Below are 18,977 nucleotides of genomic sequence, written 5' to 3'. Positions count from 1 at the left end.
CCTTTTGGAAGCCTTAGGAGTTGGGGCTGTTCAGCTTGGTCTTACCTCTGTGCTTGGTGATTATAACTTGTAAAAATTTGTGTAGTTGACAAACTGCAGGGTTCAGCAGGATGCTGGGGTGTTCTAGACCAGTATTTTTATAATTAGGAAACACAAAGTGAATGTGATTTTACTAAAAGCAGTGGGATATACATGTCAATAATGCTGACTCAGGTTACCCTTTTTCTACATGGACATTTCTAGGTACTTTTCTTCTGGTTTTATCTATCTATGAAATTCTTTGCCATAACCCAGTCTGTTCTATATAATTCAGTTCTATACTTTTCAGATACTGAAAACTGGATTATGAATGCAGAGGGAAGCAAATTACTGGTAATGCCATTAGAAATGCAAGCACGTACTCATTTAAAGTAATGCCCAGTGTTATTGAAAGTAGCATCTGCTTTATTGCATTTGTAGTTTTCCCCTTGGGAGCCTTGCTGCTGGTAGCTCTGCCTCAGACATGCTCTTGAGTCCTGTTTTTGGCTGGAGCCATCTCACTGATGTGCCTGCACCCTGCTCTGTGCCTTGCCCTCTTGCTGGCTGGACTTTCTAGGTGAATCCCAGACTTGCCCTGTCACCATGCTCTTGTCTGATGATAGCACTGTCAGGGGATGTGCCCTGCTCACCATCCTTGCCCTACCCCCCGTGTCCAGTGCTGGGGAGTGACTCTGCCTTGCCTGTGCTGGGAACATCGTGGCTGCTGTCTCACCGCTCCTCAGTGAGCATCTTCAGTCCTTCTGCTCCCCAACAGACAGGACAGCAGGCAATAGAAACCAGTTCCAGAGGTGACTTTTTTTCAAAAACATTTATTGACAAATGCCACATTAGGTATTTCCTTGAAAATTCAAATATCACTATTATATTGCACACTGTTTAAAGATCCCCCAATATTGTCATGTGTTTTTCAGGAAAAACACACTATTCCATACTATGATTTTTTTATTATTATTAGTTGAGTGGCAACTTCAAGACCAAGAGGTCTGGTTTCTGTGCTTAAGGATAGGATCAGAAGCATACTTTTAGCAGGCCCCTGGAAAGAAAGAAAAGTAAACTTTAGACTGTGTAAGTAAATTTGCAAAGTGCTTTAACAGCCTTTAAGTCCCCAGTGAATCTATAACTACAACCTTTCTAGATACTTCTGAATCACAGTAAAAGACTAGGATGCCAGGTGCAAAAGTTGCTGTTTGCATTTCTCTGTGTCTGTTGGCAGAGATACAGGCAGTCTTTCCCAGCTAGCCATGGGCTTTTGGCTTTCCTGAGCCACGACCCTGCAAACCAGCTGCCTTCCCTCTGCTACAGGGAGCAGCACAGAGGGGTATAGGGCAGGGATACCCATGCCATGCTCACAGCCTTGGGTGATGCCAGTACCTGCTCTGTACTGGAGGACTGGCTGACACAAGAATGTGCTGTTCAGGAGGTTTTCGCTGCCGTTCCTTGTCCACTATGCGGTACATGGGTGTTACATGGCTTAGTAAAAGGTCAACTTCCAGGCAGGGCAGTGAGGTTGTGAAGGGTGTGAGTGCTCAACTGCCAGCAAAGAGGAATTTCTGCCTCCTGCATAGCCCTAAAAAAGTATGTGCCTATTTCATGGACTGCATTTGAACTAGAAGATCAATTCCTATACCTTCAGAAAAATATTCTTGAAATGGGCTTTAGACATGGTCTATTTGCATGTATGTGGTTCAACTGCTGACTCCCAGTGCCAACAGATGCAGTCAAAAATGCTACTCAGACCCCCTCATCCCTGCTGCTCAGACCACACAGGACACATGGATCACAAGTCATGATGGAACTAAGGAGGCACCTCTCATCTCTTCCTGGAGGACACTGCACAGATCCAAGGTAAGATGCTATTATGCAAGTAGCCAAGACAAGCATGTGCAGAGATACTGGCTTGTTGCATCCATCCCTGTCCTGTCTACTACAGTAACAAAGCTGATCTTCTTCTGGTAGTGTACCACTTTCAACACACAGGATTCCTGTAAGTAACAATCTTAAGGCTGCAGAACCAGCCTGTAGCAGGCTCTTGTCCTTGCATGGACTTCCTTTTGTAGCTCTTCCTATTACATCTAACATGACGGAAAGGTTGCTAAAAAAGAGCAACTGAGTTTGCTGTGGTTCTGTCACATTAACAGCAAAGGCAATCACCTATTATACAACTCAGTGAGTTTGCTAATTAGCCCAAAGTACCTGACTGAAGCACAGGCTGGAACTGGCCAGACATGCAGATTTCTTCCTGCTTCTGGCGCACAATGCGTTGGATGGCTGGGGGGAGGCCGCGGGGGTTGCGCGAGAAGATCAGGGAGTAGCCATCATCACAGGAGCCGTCCTCCTTCAGGCTGCGGCAGGCGTAGGTGATGGCATAGTTATCATAGTCAGTGTCAATCACCCAGTAGTTGTCCCCTGAAACATCGAAACACACAGGTTTGTCACAGTGGGCACAACAGGGCAGAGGTGGATCCTTCAGCAGGGAGATGGCAAACTTCACATGGCAGGGATAGCTTTACAAAGGTTCTGTAATCACGTCACACATCCAGCTTATCTCCACACCGTGAGGGGAAGAACTGGGACAAACACAGGGCATCTTTGGACCATGATTTTCCCCACCATGCTCAGTGTATTTTCACCTTTTGTTTCTTAGGCTAGAAGCATTAGGAGGACTAGGATTTTCTAGGTTTTCAATGACAAAATATCTCATTATGGTGCTTGCTCAAGTATTGTTGAAGGAAGGACATACAGTACAGATTACAATTCCTATACAGGAAGTAAAAAATATGTCCTGCTTTCTAGCCTTGGTCACTAAGTTCTTTTTGGTGTGGCTTATCTGCCAGTACTAAGGAAATGTACTTCTTTCTTACACATTAGAAGTCCTCCCCAACTTTCACAGCTGGAGAACCGCAGCTGTGGGCGGCTCAAGCACAAAGGGTGGACTTTGAAGGGCAAGTAACTGAGGTTCAGCATGAGCAGTTTCTGAAAAGGGAACTTGAGTTAACAGCTGCATTTATTCGAGTCCAGCTGTGTCTATCTGAGGAGAAATGTGTCTTGTTGCTGGGGTGCAGCTGTGGGCCCACATGTCTCCTTTGTTTTGGTATGAGGAGTACAAGGATGACTGACCTCAGCACTTTTAGAATGCCCACAGTAGGCCCCAGGATGTATGGCTTCCCTAGGCTCAACACGACACTTGGCTGTACAAAACCCATTGTGTGTGGCCTCTAGGCCCCCTTGTTAACATATATGGTGTATAAGAGGGATCCCTGGGGAGTCTCTGGATGCTGCCCTTTCTGTGGAGATAAAACGCACTGCTTGGATAAAGCATGTCCCCCAAAAAGGATGTTTTGTCTTCACTTGGAACAATCTGAGCTGAATTGTTTTTCCTGCTTATGTGTGGAAACACACATCTAGACAGCTGTAAGCAATTGTGTCAGGGGGCTCGAAAATTTAACTCACCACCACTGGAGAGATAGCTGGCCAGTCCCTGGTAGGTCATATACATTTTTGCTGGAGTGGTTGGGTCAGGTACTGTGTACTGAGCAGCCATGTCAGCACAGATCACCCAGAAACTGCAACGAGATCCACAAGATTGAAGGTACAACCTGCCAGCATGAGGGCTTGAAATGGGTGTCCTTCACTCAGGACTTGGACATGACTGCCTCAGGCATGGGCATGGTCTTTCTTAAGGCAAAATCACTGTCATTAAGTAATGCAAATCTGTGGCACCCCCCAAACACTACCAGTGATTGCTGCTGCTGTCTGGTCCCCAGCTCTGCTGTACGGCTACGCTGTGGCTGGGGCAGTGCCCTGACCCTCCTTCAGTTCAGTAAGCTTTTTGCTACCCATTTCTATATAAGCAGACAGCCACCAAGCACAATAATCAACATTGTTTATTGGGTCCCTGCTAGTAGTCTGCATCTGGGCTCTTTCGGGGTCAGTAGCTGTCCCCAGGAAGAGCCAAGGAGTTGTCTCTCCCCTGTCTATCCCTTCCCAGCAGTATGGGCACAGGAGTGTCTTTTACAAGCACAGTAATAGTTACAGCCCCTCTACCAAGCTGGTGAAAAGCTGTCACAGCCGTTGAGAGCCCTGTGGGACACCTGTGAGTGTCCATTTGTTCCATGCCCTTCTCTGTTTGGTGTCTGTTTAGTTTGAACACCATCTATATTTCAACACTGTTTGTCAAGCATTACTGGATTTGTGAAACAGTGGAAGGGTCTTCATTCCCTTCATTGCTCAGGCTGTGCTTCCCCTTATCCTGCCTCTGCAGAAATAAAATACGCAGCAGCCTTGAGACCCCACCTGTTTTCTGAAGAGTCCTTTCAGGCATCTTCTCCCTTGCACAGTATGGCATGCCTGCAAAACCTCATTTGCCCATTCCCAAAATATTTTGGAATGCTGCACTGTGAAGGTGCATAGCCTCCTGCTACTGCTAGCGTACTGGAAGCCACAGATTTTCACTTCTACTCTCAGAAAGCTATTTAATCTCTTTACATGCTGTAATTCCTTGTAGTAATCATGACCAACAGGCAAAACTCTAAGCTCCTGCCATCTGTCCATCCAGGCATTGCAATTATATCTAAGACTTAACCACAGGTTTTCCTCAGAAATCTGTCCAACACTGTATTGTGACATCTGTGGAAGTAATGCTCCTCTCCTTCCCCATAACCCCTCAGTGAAATGAGAGTTGTCCTGCCCTGAGAACTGTCCTGTCCTGTCGCAGGCCCACAGCCTTCACTTGCTCCTTTTCTTGATTGCAATTAATTTATGTAACCATTCCATCAATCAAGATTTGACTTAATAATTGACTTTATGCAGTAGTTTTGTGATGGACCCAAACCAGAGCCAGGCTATGAAGAAACTCAAAAAAAAAGTGTCTAGCTTCTAATCTAATACTTTGGCTGAACTTCTCTTTTTGATGAAGAAAACCCAGCCATGTTGTGTGTTCAGGATAGATCATCATCCATGTCCCCCCCTCATCCAGTATCTCATGACAGCAACTAGAACTGAAAGTCAGGAGAGCTCACCCGAAAAGCTTCACTCGTCCTTTGGAGGATGCTGTCATTGTACCATCTTCCTCCACAGTGTATTCAGCAGAGATGTTGTCCTGAAGGAAAAGGCCTTCTGGATCCTTCTTGGCCAGGGCATACCATTTCCCTGCGTACTGTCATGAAAGTGTATTAATATCTGGTTTAGCCACCATCACAAGAAACAGAAACAATTTTGTGATCAAAGTGTCTTTCTAAATCTCCACTGCCTGATAACTGCCAGTCTGAGCTCAGGAGGGAATGTAGCGCACAGACCCTGCAGTGCTGCCTGATGAACCCTTGCCTCTGTGCCACGATCTGGGTCTAGCAGCTCTGCACTACTGAGTGCATGTAGTCCTTGTCAAGTGAGACATTCCTGTCACCGTGACCCCGCACCAAAAGCATCTCCTATCCTAAGATGTCTTCTGAGGGTCAGACTGGTTCTTCCCTGATCAAGCCCTTCCCCTTCTGTTCCATGGAATACCATACCAAATTCAAGACTATCAAATGCAGGCACGAAGACTGTAGCAATCTGTCTGGAAGCAATCATTGTGGCTGCCACTAGCCACAGTTGATCTCTGATGGGGTAAAGGGTCTACCCAGCAAAGCTGAAAGTGATGACTACACACTCAAAACAAGGAGAGGGTGTGTTGGGGATAGTAACAGCAGAGGGAAATGTAATGATATTAAGGAAAGAATATGTCCATACGAAAAAAATGGGCCACTGAAAATGTGCAAGAAGTATCTAGTACAATAAGAACAAAATCTTAACAGGTGACTGAGAGGAAGACCCTTAAAAGTTAGCACTATCAGTAGAAATACTGAGAAGAGCAGGAGCTAGCTGTGTTAAATCTGATTCTGCAGTGAAGCTAATGACAGCTGTTAGGCAAGCTATGTGCTTAAGCCTGCAAGGCCACAATTCCCAAATACAGGTGCCTGAGTGAAAACTTTGACTTTTAAAAACTGGGATATTCCCAAAGCTCTCCCCAGACATGTTTTGTTTTCAGTAAAGCCAATCCTACAGAGAAAGTGCTTGCCACATCCCAGTTACCCCTGGAATTGTGGTGTTTGCTGACCATTAGTTAAAATAGGTATTGACACATATCTGGACCTTTCCAGCAGCAGGCTAGTCCTCCTTTTCTCCTCAGAAAGCACAAATGATGTTGTTTAAACAGGAGTCATTGTTCAGCATCCCAGACTAGGTAACATTTCCGTTTGCTGTGACTCCCAAGAATGAGTAGTGGTGGATGCAAGTACCCTAGGGCGTCTGCTTGAGCTTCCTCTCTGATACGGATCTGAACTGCTCCTTTCACAGAACTGCTCAAAGCTCAGAGTTGTGCCAAGCTAACAGAATTTGAGCTCTAGTAATGTCCCTGTCTTTCAAGGCCAGTTTTACCATAATGTTCAGGTGATTTAACAGTACTGAGAAAAGAAAACTACAGGAAGAAGCATTGACAAGAATATGAAAGAAGTTAACTTTTTGGTGAAGGACCCCTTTAGATGAACAAAACTCATAACCTGGAGAAACAGTTTTTAGGTAAAGCTTCTTCCCATGTACTATTGAAGTAAATGTAATTACCCTTTTTGGATCAAAATTGTCTTTGACAGAGAAAGACTCCACTGCACACGTCTGAGCTAGGCTATATTCAACAGTGTAGAAGACCGAGGCCAGGAAAACATACTGTGCGTATTTCATTCTGCAAGACAAAAGCAAACATGGGTGTTTATTTCATGCAGCAGATGTAGTGCTTCCATCATTCCAAAACTAGTTTCTTCTCATATTAAGCAGACAATCAACTCTTCCACTGATACTGGGTCATTGTGGTGCCTAAATTCAGCCAAAACTGAACATCAAAGGCAATTGTTTTGGAAGAGTATTTTGCTTTCCAATAGTAGGAATGCAGTTCATTGTATTTTTGTATTATAAATCAAGCCAGACTATGAACTGTAAATCCATAATCTATGGACCAGCCAGTAAGAATTGCTAAAAAATTGAAACATTTTGAATTTTGTTTTCACAGGAATAAAGATGTTCTGATGAAATGTTCTGGTAAAGCACTGTATATTGTAAAGATGTTGTTTTGAATTATTTCACAGTGTCTACTTTGCTTTCAAGCCAGCAAAGCTGTGTTCTTTATCACCAGTTCTCCTCACCAAAACAGGCCTTTCCTACGTGCCTACTCTAACACTATAATACACCTTGGTATTGGCTGCCCTCTGACCATTCCTTCAACAAACATGGCAAATAATATTAATTTTCTGGAGGCTTGATCTGTCATTGCAGCACAACCACTTGGTATCCATGACTGTTTTTCTCCTTGGGTATCCCAGCTCATCCATACCCCAATACGTTTATTTCTCAAACTTTGGGAACAGAGAACTTTCATGATATATTCATGCAGAGTATTTGACACTGAATACCTGTCCTGATGCCAAAAATAAAACAGTTATCTAATGCTTGTCAGCACCATCCAAGCTGAGCTACCAACCCAGAGCCCAAACAGCCATGCAGCTACACTAGGCTGTTCCTAGCTGCTGCCATGCAAGCTGCATTTCCCTGCTGCGAGAGATGCCAGTCTGATCCACCGCTGCTGAAGGGAGACCTACCTGCTGAGTAGAGATGTTGGAGATCCTTGAGAACTCCTCTGCTTCAGTCTTTGTGCTGCAGGTAGCAGGAGAGTTTTGTGTCACTTGCCCTCCAGCTCCCTTTAAATAAGGAATCTGCAAAGTCACTAATTGGTTATTTTTGCTCGTGTGCCTGAATAAAACACTTAATCTTGGATAATCCATTATGTAAAAACCAACTGTAATCCTCACACTGGTGGGTCTGACTGCTATAGTAATACAAACACAGCTTTTACATAATGGAAAAAGCTGCCCAGAAAGCTAATAAATCTGATGATTTGATTGTACCACTGCTTTGTCTCATTGAAGCCTCTCTGCTTCTAACACATGTTAGGAGAATAAGCACAGAGCATTAATTAGAGAAACACTTGGACTATATACACGCATCTGCATCGGCACGTGTTCAAGTTTGACAGCTTGCATGAAGCAGGTACAAAATTAGCTGTTCTCATACCTGCATCATCAAATTAAGGTGATTCTTTCAAAAGTAGGAAGACATCATGCATTACCCACATGCAGGAGGGGACAAAAAAGTGCAAAAATGCAGTTTGGCCTCAATGTTCATATCAAAATGTTGGAGTCCTCAGTTCTCCTGTGTATTTTTTTGCATTCTTTCTTTTATGCACGTTCTTTCTAGCTAATTTTGTCAATATTTCCAGTTACATAAATACTGCAGGTCTCTCTTCCCAAAATGTTCCCTCTAGTAGCCTTTCATGGGAATACAATACATCAAAAAAAGACAAGAAGGCAGAAATCACTAGAAGAGTTCTTTTGGCCACAAACCATGTCTGCCATCCTCCAGCACCCAAAGAATTTCCCTAACTGCAAAGGCTGCTCCTGAACTCTTTTTCCCAGGCTCACCTGGGAGATCTAAGACTTCAGACATTCAAATAGGAGTTGGCTGTACTAGCAGTTATTCCTCACACTGGGTGCTAAGTGCTGGGGAGCCTTGGACATAACCACTAGGGACAACCCTGTAATTCCTATGGAGTCAGCCCAGGAAGTCCTGAAGCTTTTGATTCTGATACAACAGTCTGGACTTCTAGAGTAAGGCTAAAGCCTCTGGATGTTTTTGGCTTGCTCCAGTGATAACTTACTGCCTCTTGGCCAGGACTTTGTGAAGAGAAGCACACAGCTTTGCCCTGTACCTGGTGTGAGCTCTCTTGCCTTCCAGGCAGCTTGTTTAAGGCTGCCCATTGCCTGGAAAAAGCTGTCCTTGCCTGCTGCCTGCAACTTTGATTTGGCCTCTGTGCAGCTTCCATTTACACTTGAGAGGGAGGCTGTGGTGCTTTGAATGCAGTGTAGTGACTGAGCCTGTCCTGTTCATGCCATCTGCACATCTTCAGAGGCAGCCTGGGCAAGTGCACACAGGAATGAGCTCGCGGTAACTGGAACTGCTTGGCCACTGAGAGTCACATACAAAGTAATTTCTTAAACTGCACTTCAGTGCTAGATGCCCATTAGGTTTTAAAGGTACTGACACCAAATATGAGATAAGCTATTTCACCCTGACATGGGGATTTGACAGAGAATGAATTGCAGTGTTTTCTGTCAATTAGAAGGCTTCCAAACACTTATCACTTCATCTGGTTCCAACAAAAGAGATTAGTTTATGTCCATGTGAGACATAGGTGACACTCGAAGCCATGCTTAGATGAACCACTTAATCCCCCAGGGATTAGACACATACTAATAATAGCTAATCACAGCACAAGATTTTGCTTGGTGAGCATAACATCTGTCACTGCATTACGTGCTGTTTAGAGCATGAAGAAAACAAAATCAAATTGAACTTAATTTCTGCAGTATTATGGCCATTTTTGCTGGGCCTAGGGAAAAAAATAGGGAGGAATCAAAGCATTGAAACATATTCCTGGGCTTGTTGAATTTGATGTAACATGGAACGAAATTTATAAAAAAAGATGTCCTGCTGGAGAACACACATCCCAGTTCCATGTTTGCCAAGGGTTGAGAGGATGGTGACAGTCTTCTCCACTCCTTTGTTGGGGATGCAGGATGCAGGAGAAGTAAGGCTTCCCCACAATGGAATGCCAGAATTAGGTTGTGAACATAGAGATTTTCATTTTCTGTGGCTTCTGCTCAGAAACATGAATCTTTTCCAAGGAAGTGAGTGGTGCAATACAGATGAAGAGGAAATTGTTTGAAGTTTGTTCTCCTGCGGTTCAAGGGTAAGATTCTTGGGTGTGTTATATAATCAGGTTAAAAAGGCATCATAAATCACTGCTTTAGGACTTTCAAGGCAATATTCGAATACCTCACAGTTTTAAATGACAGAAACTGGGAGACGCCTTTCCCTTCTCAAAAATTTTAATGTAATTCTTGCTGAACGTGTTGACTGACAATTGGCAGAGCAGGGCCTCACATGCTCCTGTGCACACAACACACCTCAGAAAAAGGCACACACTTGTCACCCTGTTTTCAAGTGAAAGAGTGGGCTGCTGAAAGCAATAGGGGTCAAGAAGCCTCAGCCTCTCTCTCATGACGGGCAGTCAGCCTGTGGGGAACAATTTTCTGAGAGCCATTGACAAGAGCTTGCCAGAAAAATTAAGTTCCAACTTCTCTTCCAAGCCCTTCCACATCTTGCTGCCTTGGTAGAACAAGCTGAAAGCAGAGCTGGCTAAAATCTCTCTTTTAGTGAGATTTTACCACACAGTGATCTGCTGGCCAAAGAAGCATATTTAAGGTTTTGTGCCATCTGCTGGTTTCTGCACAACCATGTGGATGATGGTTGCAGCTTCATCAGTGACCTGCTGGATTTCCTCTCCAACCATGGCAGTTTCCCAAATGGCCTGTTGCTAATCTCTTCCAAAAGACCATTCAGGCCTAAGGCAACCTCATGAAAAAGAGACTATTTTGGGGCCATCAGATAAAAAGACGAACTTTTTGTCGTTTTCTAGTACTTACTATAAGGCATATTGTTGACATATCTCTATATATATGTAAGATTTACTACTACTGAACTGATCCATTTCCAGACACTGGCAGGTTTATTCATTTTAGTTGCAGCATTTGTTTAAAGATACAATATTTGCCTTTTTCATGCCAAGCTGCCACGTCCTGGAGGGCAAAGCCCAGCCCTTTCAGTACAAGACTGTAGAGTCTACCATTTCACTGTGGACAAGGAGGGAGTCTTCTGGAAGCAGGAAAGGTGCTCAGTTCTCTGAAGATAAGGTCTTTACACTTGAAAATATCTCTGATATATCTCTATGGCCTGATCCTATTCTTCTCTTGGGGGAAGGTGAGAGGAAGGAGATTGTTTCCTTCGGGCAGGAGTAGCCTGTCCCACATATCGAAATGATGTAACAGACTGCAGTTAATTTAATCTCTGGTGTTATTCCCAGGATGCCTTCCAAAAAGCAGGAGGCCTTTACAGAAGTCATGTGAATATTCCTGAAGGTATAAACCACACATGTAGTATTCTCTTTCCTTTTCTGTTCATGCAGCAGAAACAGCTTAGTGCAAAAAGTGCAGGAATAAATCTGTAGGCTGTAACTGGTTGCAAAGAGTTAGGAGACCATATGTTTACACATTTCAGACAGCAGACAGTAAATTCTGCCTCCAGATTATTGCACCAGATTACTCCAATGGGATATATACAGCTCCTTACGTAGCATGCATCCCAAGGTGCTTTACAAAAGTGATACTGCTGGCACAGAGCTTGAGTAGTTACGGGTAAGCCAGGATGTCCATGCCAGCCCTGATGATGGATTTAAAAGCTAAAACCAGAAGCACAAATTACGAAAGCCAAGGAAATCTGTATGTGCATGCAGTCAAAAGCCATTAGCTGGAAACCTGTCCTTAGTAGGTGTTAGAGGATGCAGTTTCCATGTGCAACAGAAGGTGCAAGGAGGGAAGGTTTAGGTCAGAACACCTTTCTGCACTCCAAAGGGAGGGCAGCTGTGAGCACAAGGCTGATTAGCGAGTCACAGAGCTAAGAGAATAAGCAAAGGCTTTCACATACAACTGCACTTCAGATTTCTATATCTGCTTCTTCTGCTGGGGAAATGGATGGAAGCATGGAATGTGGGGAAAGAGAGGAGTTTTCTAAACTGCCAAAAATGATAGAATGATTTTTTTCTTTTTTCATCGAGGATTTTTTTGTTTGCTTCATGTTTTAAGCAGCTGATCTTTAAAGCTGCAAGACCTTAGATAGCCTAAGTCTTCCAGGGATATGTTTTCACCATGGCACACTTCTCACCATTTACACAGAAATATTATTAATATTACAGACGAGCCCAGAAGTTCCAGTCAAATCTCAGCCCCACAGTGTCACCACCTCTGTAAATTTACAGCCAGAATACCGAACCTGAAGATCAAGCTTAGATCTGCTTCAGACTGAGCTACAAGCTGGAAACACTGAAAATTGCAGGGTTGCCTCAAAGAGAGAGGCCCATTAAAATACCACCACAGCAGCCACCTCTGGTGTAGGAACTGGACACTAAGCATCCCTCTGCCCACAAGAAGGGAAGGAAGAGGAGACATGCCACATTATGGCCCAACATCACCAAAACCTCTGCAGGACTCACTGCAGTTCTGTGCCTGCAGGCCTGGAATGGGGAGCTATGGCCACTCCTGCTAGAACCAGTGAAACTCCTGTATGACCACTCCTGCTGCTGGTCTCTGGAACAGGAGTATCTGCTTCCTCCTTGCTGAAGCCTTGTGTCTGCCAATGCTGCAAACCTCTTTATACTGTTCTGACAGGTGCACTGAGACTACACTGACACTTCCAGCTTCTTCTTGTGATTTTTTGGCTTGAATTCTTACCCGTGGTGGCTATGCTTGTTCCTTCTGGTTCCACCAGAAGGTGGCTTTTTATTGTCTCAGTAGCCCTTTTTAATTCCTCATTACTTGCTCTTCCATTACTCATGAAGTTAGTAATTTTCTCAGCTCCTTTCCTTTTCTGCTAACCATCTTGCTTTTTTCCCCCGTTGTGGGTGGTCCTGTTTCCCACAAATCACTTCCCTCATCTGTCATGCTGTCCTCTTGTTCTGCAAACTTCTGCAAATCCTTCCTTAGAGCGTCTTCTCTTTTCTTCATTGTTTCTTCATTACACTGCATAAGCAAACTTACTTCTGGGTACATCTCAGCACATATTTTTTGTCATTCTAAGAGTTTTCATATGTCCTACACCACTATGCCTTCCTTAATTCCATGCCCAGAGCATTTTGGGAAGAAACTTAGGAAGGAAGTGTTTTGTGCCTATGGCTTAGTGTGAGAAGAGTTCAAAGATCTTTTTAGTCCTTCAGCTTCACAGAACATTTGATGAATGAAGTAATCTTCTTATTCAAGGTCCAGTGATTTGTGCTAAGAGCTTTGGATGCAATCTGTCAATTGAAACACAATAAACTTATGTAGGCTTAGAAGTCTACATGACATGCAGGAATTGCCACTTATACAGTATATTTTATTTAAAAATATTATATATAAAAATACTGTAATATTTTTTAACAGAGCCATCTCTCCATGAAATTAAGAATAAGAGAATCTGTGCATATTTGCAACATATAGAAGGAGGAGGAAGTCAAGAAGGCACATCCAGCCTGTGGTGACTTACAGAGTCAGGTGCATTTCCAGTCTTCTGGCATGGCAGAGGTACATTTCCTCAAAAATATCTCTCAAAATTGTAACAATCACACTTAACAACAAACACACTTAACACTGACGCATGTGCTTTCAGAAACTCATCTCCCTTCAACAAGAACAATTCAGATGGAAATTTCTGACTAACTCCTGCAATTTACCAATGCAATACAAAAAGCTGTATACTATTTTTAAGGTAATTCTCCAAAGGAATTAATAAATTGAGGGTTGATGTTCCTTTGTCATGACAAGGTGAAGTCAACATTCTGGCTAAAATGCATGCATATGACAAAGTGCTTCCCCTTTGCAACTGGACTGCCAGCAGCACTTTCTCCTGTACACAAAAGTGCAAGGGATTTATACATTATTGGAAACATTTAATGAACTCAGCTATCAACTGTCCTGCCAGCAAGCTCTAGCATAACCAGCTCTGGCTCAACTGCATTTTCTGCAGGCCTAGAGTCTGCTGCTGTGCTCCTGTGTGTGAGTCAGATTGCTGTACTTCTGTGTGATAGGTTGATTGCACTAAAACAAATACATCTCAAGCTGTGCTCATGCAGTTGCCCCAGCTGACAGCTGTCCCCATGGCTGTCCCCTGCACCGAGCACCGGGGGCAGGACTCGGTGCTTGCCCAGGCTGGAGGAGGTTCTCCAGCCCCTGAGCTGGTGATGAAGGGTGGCCCTGACCCCTGCACCCCCAAGCTTGGTGCCATCCCCAGACTGGCCCAGGTGCACTCTGTCCCAGTCCAGCCTAAATCAGCTTGACCACATGTGTAGACAGGGAAGCTGTGGCAGTATCCCACCCACTGGTGGCTGCACTAGCTGGGACCACAGGCCAGGACTAGGGCCCAGCAGCATCTGGGGTGAGATCCCAGGTGGCAAGGTTGTGCTGTGGTGGCATCTAAAGGTGTCTGGAGAGCCACAGAGTGGAAGGACAGGGGGAGGATGCTGAGCAAGAGCCATAAGGTTTTGCATGCTAACCCTCCACGTGACAAGTGACAATCCATGTGCAGCTGAAGGAGGAGGCCAGACTCTGGGGGACAGAAGAAGACCCTGGCACAGGAGGGATGAAAGACATGGCTCTGATCCTCACTGGGCTCCCCTGGCTGCAGGCAGGAAGGCTTATTCTTGTATACAAGCAGGTGGCATGAGAATATTATGTGGTAAATCAGATAAGCTGCAATCTCGTTATGCCAACAGATGAGTGGGTCAGAAAGGTTTGCGTATAGCTGTCAATACAGCACCCTGTAAGGAAAGATAATGTCTAATCAAATTAGCTTAAATATTTGCAGCTCCCATACCCACAGCTTCTTGGTTAGGGGGAAAAACAATGTTCCCATGAAGGAGGAGCATAAGGCATCTTAGGAGCCCAAACACCCCCCACACGTACCATCCCTCTTTCTGCTTTCCAGGCAGTGTCTGCACCCACTGCTTTGGACACAGTCCCATAAATGGCCCTAAAATTACTGCTTTTCCTGGGCAGTATGTTTTGCACCACATCAGCCAGATGATTTTACTCTACAAATTTTCAGTAGTTTTCATGCTAGCACTAGGGAGAGACTGTCATATGAGTTTTTGGGAGGGTAGGAATTTTATTCCCAGAAACTCCACCTTGTTTTCCTAGCTACCAGCCAAGCCTTCAGGAGAGCTTAAATATTTGAGTTTTCCAGTTGGAACACTGTTTCAATGGCATCTACCAACATGCAATAAACAAGGGGTCTTATGCCAATTCTGCAATTTGAGTTTAAAGCTATTGGAAACAAGTTTGTGCAACCACACGTGTTCACATGTTATTATGCTGTGTGACAGCCTAGCACAAGTTTCCTAAAATAGCACCCTCATCCTCCTCCAAAATCCTCCATTGTCTGCCTAAGGCCATTCAAAGAACATTATCCTATTGCAAGCTTAGGCTATATCCACCTCAGTTATCATTGTTATGCCAGCAATGAATATCCCTGAAGGCCTAGGGAGCACTTATGCCTCTTTGCGTCACGCTTGTAATTCTGTGTACATCAGCCCACCAAAGGGGTTACTCTGGCTCTGCTGGCTCCATTTGCAAGGTGGATTTAGATTTCCACCTGCCTTTCCCACATGGTTTCAATTGCACAGCAATTACACGGTCCTGGCTTGCCTCAAGAAATACCGCCTCAGTTTCTTCACTTCTGCAGTCATGAACATCAGTATGTTAGGACCTTCATTCTTCCTCCTTGTTAAGAGGAAATGTTCTTGCTAAATTTCAAAACCTTAGTGCAGAAGCAGGAACTGAACTCAAATATTTCATTATTTGGAGCCTGGAGTATCACTGTTGAACACAGCTTTTCTTAAGAATGTTTTGAAAAAAAGCATTTATCTTCAACTGAACATAACCTTTCATACCAAATCAAGTATGAATATCTGTAAGGTTTGGATCCAAAAGAGTGCCAATTTTGATTCAATATGAATAATTCACGCTTTTGCATATTTTCAGCTCTGAAATCACAGCTAAAAAGTACATACAACAACTTTCATAACCCTTAGTGCATCCACAAAACCTTTCTTTTGGTCAAGAAAACACCACACGTTACCAAGCCCAAAGGACCTTCTGTCCAGATGTAGGACATCCTGAGTACATCCTCTAAGTGCATAGCTCTGTCCTGTGACATCCACTTCATATAATTGCTGGACATTTGATCACTCATATGATTCTTGGACTTTTAAACATTTCTGAGAGCTCCCAGGAGACTTTCTCTTCCACAAATTCCACCTGGTATGAGGAGGATCCAATGGATTGTAAAAACTTCCAGGCAACAGTATGCTGGACTGTAAGAAGAGCTAAACTTCACTTCAGACTTTCTTCAAAGACCTGGTGAGAGTAAATTTAATTCCTTTGGGATACCAGAAACCAAAATGTTAGTCCCCTTGAAAGAGATATAGGTTGTTTTACTTTACCCTTTTCCCTCACTGTTACTGTGGGATGAAACAAGGCTTGTATTTTATTGTGCACAGGAATGGCCCAGATTGCAGCTGGAGTTGCAGAGACATTGAAAGGCAGAAGGCAGTCTCCAGCTTTCCTTGTGTTAACTGTAAATAAAATCACTCCAATCACTGGGAGATTTACACAGCTGCAAATGAAGTTTTTACTGGTATACAAGCAATGGTTTCCTTACATATAACTGGCCTGACAGGCCATAGGCAGGAAGGCTGGACCCACAGAAAAATATGTTTCCCTCCAGTTGTAAGAAGTTGTTTGTCTCTATCAGTTCCAGCTGGTTGGTATCATTACGCGTGCATCTCTTCTGACTAGAAATGCTTCCCAGGAAAAAGGATGACACCCTTGTTTCTAGGGGTATCTAAGATAAGGTGGGAGAAATCTCTTCCCACTGTTTTGGAAGACTTTTATCTGCAGGTCTAAAATCTACTGTCCTATATGATTATTGAGAACAGACTGTTCCTTTTTTCTTAGCCATAGCCTTTTATATAGTTGGGGACTGTTTTAAAGAGATGACTCAATAAGAGACATGAGAAACCTCAGTCTTTCCTCAAAGGTCACATTTTCCCACTGTATTCCAGGTGAGACATCTGTTTAGAACAATGTGGCATCATCTCTTACGCAAGAGAAAATCCATCCTAATGGATGTACACCTCCTTCTGCCTGGAAGTCTTGACACTTTGTGCAGCCTTCATTAAGCTGAGGTAGTGACTCATCCCCATGAATTCACCAGGTGACTGTTCTCCACGTAAGTAGGACTTCCCATGCCTCCTTGGTGAATTCTAGTCCTCTCCTCCTGAACTCATATGTCTGCAATTTAGTTTTAAGATGGTGCTCAAACACATTTACAGACACCTGACCATGGCTTACTCACTGGCTTAATATTTTTACACCTATCAGTGGAAATACTGAGATATTCTACATCTGTTGCAGCCTCCACAGAGAATCCTACTCAAAAAATCCTACATTTCATTAGTGAGCTACTAAAACAAACTCTTTGGCTTTCAAAAATATTTGCCACCACCTTCTAACTATCTCGTCTAAGCCCTCAATGTAAGACACAAAATATCTATTGTGTTACTTCCTCATCAGTCAAGAGTTGTGACAGATTACTTTCCTTCTGTCCAGAGACTTCTGACTCTGCCATAGAGGAAACTCCACTCTACACAGTTTGCTCTTGATTAAGTCACACTGGCTGCTCTTTCTCTCCTCCAGTTATGTACATAAACAGGTTTCTTTCTGTATTTTCTTAGAAGCCAAACTTTAAAAATTATCTGTTGTAGAATTCTCCAGTCCTTTCTTTTTCCTATTCTGCTGAAAGGATCATTACATCTACTTTTTCCCAGACTTTCAAAACCCCAAAAGATCCTCCATTAGCTGTCAGAAAAAGTCATTAAGGGTTTAGAGGTTACTTTACACAGCCCTCTTAAAGCTTAATTTCTTCAGTACTTTTCTTGCTATTCATTCTTTATTATTATCATAATAAATAGAAAATTTTCATTGCTTTTCATTTTACCTTTTAAATTGCTGTACATTGCTGTACTGTACATTGCTTTTAATTTAACCTCACGTTCGATCTTGAGTTTTCTGACTTTCTATTTTCACTTGTTCATGGCATTTTTATACATATTTTCAATAATTTCACCACACTTACACATATTCTGCCTGTTTTTCTCTTTTTTAAGATCAACAGGAACACATAATCTACAAAAAAGGCTGTTTTCTCCAGATTGAAATTTTCATTTCATGGTCTCACTCACCTGAACTGTCTTCTACCTTCATTTCTCAGCTAGTTCTTGCTGTTGCCTCTACTCAAAGTAAAAGAAAATTGACTCTTGCTATTTCTGCCCCCTTTGTTACCCAGAAAACTGCTGCAGCATATGACACCTTGCTGAACAAACTGCACCCTGAACCGCTACCATCCCTAAATTCCTTAAAACTAAAATTCCCTGCTGCCACCAAGCCCTGTGCCTGGGACAGTCCTGTTTGTTGCTCACAAAAAGGCTTTGTGCAACCCAGACTCGTGGCCTGGAGCAGCACCCCACCATGCCAGAGCTGAGCAGGACCTCGTTCCTCTGCTAGAACATTGTTGTGGAAGGCAGCGTGGCACACATCACCTCCTCCACGTCTTCTTGAGCAATAATTCTATTTTAATATCCTGAATGAATATTACCACAACAAGCCACCTTCCTCACAGGCATTCACATTCACTTTTGGGCTGGATTGAACCACTCCTGGCAGAAGTGACAGTACTCACAGACACAGGTAACCTGGACCCTTAGACCCTTATTCCTTGAGGAGGTGAGCCTTGCTTATTTTCCAGCAACGTAGTAGATGGGGTTCACCCTTGTTCTCCAGTAATGAAATCTCCTGTGCATTGTTTAATTCCTCTGAAGTGTAATGGCCTCTGTAGCACTTTGCCTCCCAGCAATACACTGACCCAAACCTGCTGTTTTGCAGTGTTGTGGCTTCATTGATGTGATACAACTCCTGTTTCTCACAGCTGTAATTCTCCCCTTTTCTCCACTGATAGTGGTGAGGGAAATATTTCTACCTTCCCAGTTTGCTTGGGTTTTGTTTGGTGCGTGTTTTTGATTTTGTCTGCAGGGCTTCCCACATTTCCTCAGAGTGCATCAATTCAGCAATTCCAAACAGAAGCTCTCCAGATTCCTTCCTATATGGGTGCCACTAAGAGGCATGTTTTCCTGTTGTGGCTCTTACTAGCAA

General features: G+C 43.5%; 1 protein-coding gene across 2 annotated transcripts; it reads right to left on the bottom strand.

Moving 5' to 3' along the window:
* Positions 1 to 858: 858 nt before the first annotated feature.
* LOC102109447 (purpurin) lies at positions 859 to 7,779 on the bottom strand. Of its 2 annotated transcripts, XM_005530916.2 has the most exons (6): positions 7,665 to 7,779; positions 6,637 to 6,754; positions 5,058 to 5,194; positions 3,490 to 3,602; positions 2,233 to 2,445; positions 859 to 1,072 (listed from the first exon to the last, which is right to left on the bottom strand). In XM_005530916.2, the coding sequence occupies exons 2-6, from the start codon at positions 6,751 to 6,753 to the stop codon at positions 1,062 to 1,064; spliced, it is 591 nt and encodes a 196-aa protein (XP_005530973.1). In that variant the 5' UTR covers position 6,754; positions 7,665 to 7,779; the 3' UTR covers positions 859 to 1,061. The 2 variants fall into 2 exon arrangements, with proteins under 2 accessions (XP_005530973.1, XP_087910474.1); XM_088054348.1 differs by lacking the exon at positions 859 to 1,072 and having other exon boundaries at positions 2,219 to 2,445.
* Between the last annotated feature and the right edge of the window lie 11,198 nt (positions 7,780 to 18,977).

The sequence above is a fragment of the Pseudopodoces humilis genome, chromosome 4 (assembly GCF_049639895.1).
Source record: "Pseudopodoces humilis isolate 2021_Gansu_Grassland_sample_001 chromosome 4, ASM4963989v1, whole genome shotgun sequence".
Classification (NCBI taxonomy): Eukaryota; Metazoa; Chordata; class Aves; order Passeriformes; family Paridae; genus Pseudopodoces; species Pseudopodoces humilis.
The sequence above is the reverse complement of the archived record's forward strand: the minus strand, read 5'-3'. Positions and strand labels throughout refer to the sequence as shown.

What these genes read in the sequence shown, in the direction of transcription:
- LOC102109447 (XM_088054348.1), bottom strand. Translation starts at nt 6,753, where the DNA reads ATGAAATACGCACAGTATGTTTTCCTGGCCTCGGTCTTCTACACTGTT. An exon ending in ACAATTTTGATCCAAAAAGG is followed by an intron (nt 5,195 to 6,636) that starts GTAATTACATTT and finishes CTTTCATGACAG; the next exon opens with TACGCAGGGAAATGGTATGC. An exon ending in CAGCTATCTCTCCAGTGGTG is followed by an intron (nt 2,446 to 3,489) that starts GTGAGTTAAATT and finishes TCGATGTTTCAG; the next exon opens with GGGACAACTACTGGGTGATT.